Source organism: Diaporthe batatas, assembly GCF_019321695.1.
Source record: "Diaporthe batatas strain CRI 302-4 chromosome Unknown Contig00003, whole genome shotgun sequence".
In the NCBI taxonomy this organism is placed as follows: domain Eukaryota; kingdom Fungi; phylum Ascomycota; class Sordariomycetes; order Diaporthales; family Diaporthaceae; genus Diaporthe; species Diaporthe batatas.
This window is the reverse complement of record NW_025408550.1, coordinates 2,909,365-2,915,071: the sequence shown is the minus strand read 5'-3', so window position 1 is coordinate 2,915,071 and position 5,707 is coordinate 2,909,365. Positions and strand designations below refer to the sequence as shown.

At 56.9% G+C, this 5,707-nt stretch overlaps 1 protein-coding gene across 1 annotated transcript; it reads right to left on the bottom strand.

The window, feature by feature from the left end:
• Positions 1-2,090: 2,090 nt before the first annotated feature.
• On the bottom strand, positions 2,091-5,182 carry KVR01_002973 (NADPH--hemoprotein reductase). Its single transcript, XM_044781315.1, has 4 exons — positions 4,624-5,182; positions 2,705-4,565; positions 2,370-2,648; positions 2,091-2,308 (listed from the first exon to the last, which is right to left on the bottom strand). Exons 2-4 carry the CDS (start codon positions 4,484-4,486, stop codon positions 2,291-2,293), a joined length of 2,079 nt encoding a protein of 692 aa, XP_044647988.1. The 5' UTR covers positions 4,487-4,565; positions 4,624-5,182; the 3' UTR covers positions 2,091-2,290.
• Between the last annotated feature and the right edge of the window lie 525 nt (positions 5,183-5,707).

Below are 5,707 nucleotides of genomic sequence, written 5' to 3'. Positions count from 1 at the left end.
CAACAAATGGATGACGTTGGTGACAGCAGAGAGAAGTCTCTTCGAAGGCCAATTCACAGGCGGCCTGCCTAAGTGCTCCTGTGAATGCCAACAGTGGAGCTGTTGTAGAAAGACCTATTCACTCCTGGTAAGCATTTGTTCACCGACCTGGGGAAACCACGGGGCAACAAGGGACAAGTTCACCTAGTAGACACTTTTCAGTCTCTCCAACCCAGATCTAGCAACAGCCCAGGTCAACCAACTACTACCTAGATGCCTACCAGGTCTGGGGGTACCTGAGTGAATTGAAGCCCTGGATGTCTATTTTCTCCCTCGACGTGCCTGCCCGCCCTACTTCGTCGAGCGACAGAACTAGGCTCACTAAGCCTGAACGTGTGGCTCCTCCCCAGCTGTGAAAACCCTCAGGTTTTCAGAAACCTCAAGAAGTTGAAGGGATCCCAGGCATGCAAAACGGTCTCTCTCAAGCAATTTCTGATCCAGCAAATGGTGTGCAAATGAAGCTCTCTCTAGGCTCAACAGACCAGTGTGCAATTGCCTGCAAGGAGACTTTCTAGAACAGTAGTGTGTGTGTATGGCAGGATGATAATAATGATCAGAGGTGAATTACCAGTGGGGCTTGCTTGACATCACGATGGATTGAGAAGTCTGGATCTGGTCCAGGTCCAGGCCTGAGGAAGACAACCTCAATTCTGAGAAGGTGAGACCACTGAGGCAGCGGAAAGACAGCGAATTTATTATGGGCACTTTTCACAGCAGCAAGGCATTCGCCGACCGCCCATGGGGGCCAGCATGCAAGCATTCATCACATCCCGCCCTTTGGCCTGTCCTTCCCCGCAGGCCAATATACAGCAGGACTGAGATGGATTCCAGAGCAGAGGCCAGATGCGAACGGGCCTCCTTTCCAACCAGAGACGCGGGAAGGGGATGAAGAAAAAGGAAAGAAGACAGGCCAGCCGAGGCAGGCACGGGCACCAAGACAAATGTCAACATTGCTTCTCATCTTTCGGCAACCGGAGCCTAGCAGAGGCTGCGGCGCAAGCGTGGCTTCCAGAGAGCTAGCAGTTGACGTTGACGTTGTCCTCCATCAGGCTGGCCGTGGCCTCAGGAACCCCCGAGTCCCCCTCCCATAGCACTGGGAAGGCGAGACATACTCGTAAGGGGCTCTCGGGGCAGTCTTCAGAATGTCTGACGAGGGATGGTGCGGGCAGGGGCCTGTTGTCTGGCTCCTGCAGTTATGACTGGGCCCCAGGATGTCTTGCCAGGCACTCGACTCGAGGGCCCCGTCCAGGCGACCCATCTCGTGGAACCAGCCAGCCGGAGGATTTGGGAGCACAGGCCATGCATCACAACATTGGTGATCACGAGCTGACGGTCCAGCAAGACTGCTGCCACCCGGGTATCGCGTATGCGCATCAGCCCAGTCGGCCGCGAAGCAGCTCCTCAGCTGGCAATAAATGACTGCGTGGGTCGTGCAGCCCACTCGAGCCGACACTGGTCCTCCGAGATGTCCTTGCAAGCAGACAAGACCTTACCATGAGGGGCGCATGGAGGAAAAAGCAACGCAGCCGCCCCCTCGACACGGTTGTCCCCATGTTCAGTCGTTCGCTCTAAGATTGCGTGTCTGTTGCAAACACACCAAAAGACCTCGTTCCCCGCTGGCTCATGCTGACCACCTTGAAGACTGAAGCTAGATGCGCACTTTGTTCGACGACATGCGGTTTTTGCCAAAGAGTCCTGCCGAAGCTTGTACCAAAGTTCATTGACAGGGTATATCAACCCCGGCACAGACTTCGGCCGAGTCGGTCCGTACTCCCCCCCCTCCCCGGAGCCGAATCTTTGTTGGCGCGCGCCTGATTCCCGTGGATCCCATCATTGTTCGCTCCACTGGACTGGTCCGTGTTACCCTATAGACTAAGGGTGTTGGCCAACGACCAAGTCAATCGCATATCAGTGTGGACATGTGCAAGGGTACCTACCAATCTTGACGTGCAACTGTCCTGCCCTGCACAGAGATACGACTGCTCCCGTGGCAATTGCTCATGCGTTTCCAAGTGCACATCATGATTATCATCCCCTGATTCGGACGGCGTCAAGTATTAACAAGTGTATTTTCAGTTATGAACGTGGGCAATAACAACTAATCGTTCTAGGCTTGCTGAATTTCAATAAATTTTCGAGAATGCCATAACTCCTGTATCCCCAATAACACACGAGGTATTCAACCAGATGTAAAAGCCTGGCATGAATGGGCTCCGCTTCACAGAAAATGCGATCAAAATACGCTGGCTTTCTATGACCAAACATCCTCCTATCAAATGTGTTAGCAGCCTGTTCCTTCCGCGGCTGATGGGGTTACGTTGTGGGCTTACCTGGTATTGGTTGGCAGCTCTCATGTTCTTGACAATCTCCTCTGCCTTGGCCTCGGACACACCCCTGTGTTCAGCGATGATTTGGGCCAGGACGGTGTTGACCTCACGGGCCATGTTTGCGGCATCGCCACAGACGTAGAAGTAGGCCTTCTTCTCGAGGAGCTCATTGATCTCCTTGCCTTGTTGCTTGAGGAGATGCTGCACGTAAACCTTGCTTGGCCCCTCTCTCGAGAACGCGGTGTGCATCACGAATTGGTCACCCATGGCCTTCTTGTATTGCTAAACAGGCTGTCAGCATGTAGGCCCTTCACGTTCACGCAGGACCGGTTACTTACCTCCCACTCGCTCTCGTACATGAAGTCCTCGCTTCGCTTCCGGCAGCCAAAGAAGAGAATGGTCTTGCCGATGCTCTGGCCGTCCTCGGCTTCCTTTGCCCTCTCCTGAACAAATCCACGGAACGGCGCCACACCAGTACCGGGACCGATCATGATGACTGGCTTCGAGGGATCCGAGGGCAGCTTGAAGTTCGAGTGACGCACATGAACAGGCACATGGATGCCGTCGTACTTGTTGCGGGGGCCAGTAAGCTCATAACTCGCACCGAAAGGCTCCGGGTTTGGATCGCCGTTCTGCTTCTGCTTCAGAGCCAGGAGATAGTTGGTGGCAACGCCTCGGAACGGGTCGTCGCGACCAGGAAGAGTCTGGCTCTCAACGACGGCGGTGATGGAGATCTTCTTGGGCTGGACCATTGCAGACGAGGAGATGGAGTAGTAACGGGGCTGCAGCTTAGTGAGGCCTTCAATGAAGCAAGAGAAAGGAACGTTATCCCACTGCTTGCCCTTCGCAACGGACTCGAGCACGCGGGCAATGTTGAGATGCTTGGAGCTGACTTGTTCCTGGAAGTAATCCTTGTCGCTGCCAAGCTTGGTCATCTCAGCCTTGGAGTCCTCATCAGGCGCAAACGCCGACAGAGTAGCGAGGAATTGACGGGAGACAGGGGCACAGATTTCCATGTGGTAGCGGACAATCGCATCGAAGGTGGTGGGGGTGGGGAAGGGGACCTTTGCCGTGGGCTCCAGAGCCTTGACGCTGATGACTTGATCGCGCTTTCCAGACAGTGCCAGGACGTTGACCAGGCGGTCGACCTCCTCACCGGGGTTGGTAGGCCAGATGGCAATGTGGTCACCGGTCTGGTAGCTCAGGTTGGAACCGCTGATGTCGACCTCCATGTGCAGGCAGTTACGGTCCTTGACAGAGAAGAGCTCGTGAGATTCGACGATAGGGGCAATGTACGGGTTGTGGGCGTTGAAAGGCCCCTTGGCGGCGCCCTCGAGGTGCATCTTGTTGGGTTCTCCCAGGTAGACCTCGTGCGAGTCCTTGGTCAAGCCTTCGCGGTCAATGATGCTGAAAATCGGCTCGTAGACGGCCTCGCGCTCTTCCAGGCCCATCTTCTCAGAGAGAGCAGTCCACATGGGCTCCTTCCAGGCGAGGAAGTCTTCTTCCATGGTGCCGGCACCGTCATCACCCTCGCCGGGCTCGCCGATCCTGTGGGCACCGAGTTTCTCGAGGGCCTTGTTGACGTTGCGGACCATGGAGTTGTAATGCTCGTAAGTGTTGTTGCCGAGGCCGAATGCGACGTAGTTGAGGTTGTCCAGAGGGGGGTCGTTGCTCTCCGAGAAGGAGACGTCCTCGCCAGTGATGAATTCATAGAAGTCTACAGCGTTGTCGGTGGGCTCGCCCTCACCGTACGTGGCCAGGACAAACATGACGACCTTATCGCTGGGGATGCAGTCGAGGTTTTCGTAGTCGTAGTCCTCCAGGTCGGCAACCATGGTCTCGAGGCCGAACCTGCTCTTGCCTTCCTTGGCGAGCCTCGAGGCGTAATCCTCGGCGGTTCCGGTCTGAGACCCGTAGAAAATAACACAGTTCTTCCCGCTCTCCTCCATCTTCTCCAGGATGTTCCTGGTCTTGCCGGCCTTTGCGGCATGTCCGTTGGCGAATGAGTTTGCGTACGGATCCTTGGTGACCCCCCAGTATTTACCCTTTGTGAAGTACGCCAGGGTCCCGAGGAGGATCGCCGCGAGGACGACGATGTCCAAGGTGTCGAGTTCAGCCATCTTGGCGCGACCGGTGCCGAGGCACACGTGGTAAGGCCAGTGGTGGATCCGCGGCTGTGGTGCTGGGGAAGCTGCGGAACTGGTGTGGGGGTTAGTCCTGATGAACGAGGCTGTCACGGGTGGTTGCGCAGACGGACCTGGAGCGTCGCTGAGCGGCGGACGAGCTGAAGGATCAGGTGGGTGGTTTGGACGAGGGAGAGAAGCGAAGATGGCACGCAACCTCCTCCTGGGGCTCTGGTCGCCAAGAAGCTCGGTGCGGTGCGGTGGGGATTGATCGCTCGTGCGGGAGAGCCCGGCGTTAGCCAGTTGCAGGATTACGTGCTGATGACCGTCAAGGGAAGATGACACGGGTCAGCCGCCAGCGCTACGGTGAAGGGCGGGCAGAAGGAGTCGCCTTGTAGGGTGCTCTACAAGGTTTTATAGATCCCGAGAGCGAAGGAGACAGCAAAGCGTGTTGGGATTCAAACGTGGCGTCGGAGTGGAGGAGGACGAGAACGGACGGGGGAGGGCGATAACTGATAACGGGGTTTTCAGTGGTCCGGTTTTAATCCGAGGAGAGAAAAAAGTGTAAACGGTCGTTTGGGGGGGGCCGCTGCGGCTGTGTGGAGTCTGGACGCTGGAGGATAGTGCTGCTGCTAAGGAATTGCCGGGTTTACCTAGGTACTTTTGGGGGATGTTGCCTGAGCCACTTTACCCTGCAAGGTGCGGTGCGGGTGTGCCCAGATGGTTTTATAGGAGACCAAGAGACGTCTGGCCTGGCCCACCGGTTTGCCAACACCGGCCGTTCAGTCCGGTCCAAACGCTGCCGGGTGGCTCGACGAGCCTGCAAGTCTGCTGCAGGCAGGTAGATGTACGGAGTACATGCGGTGGACCTCCGCCTGGGCTGATGATCTGCGCCGTGCCCCCGAGAGATGCCACTGGATGCCACCCGCCTGTGTGTGCACAACGAGTACCATGTACACTCCTCCGAGGAGCACCGCTAGTCCCCGAGGCCGTTTTACGAGTAATGGCCCGCCTCGCCCTCAGGCTGTGGACTGGCAGACTGGGTCCCGCGGCCTTCACAAGTTGCCCGAGGGTATGGAAGGAAGCCAGTCCGGGCTGCTGCTGGTTCCCAGTGCCCAACTGCCCACCATCCTCTCCATGTTCGGCACACCCGTCACTCGTCCACGCTGGCGCTGGCGCTACGGCACGGCTGCGGCCTGCGTTACACCCGCAGCAAGC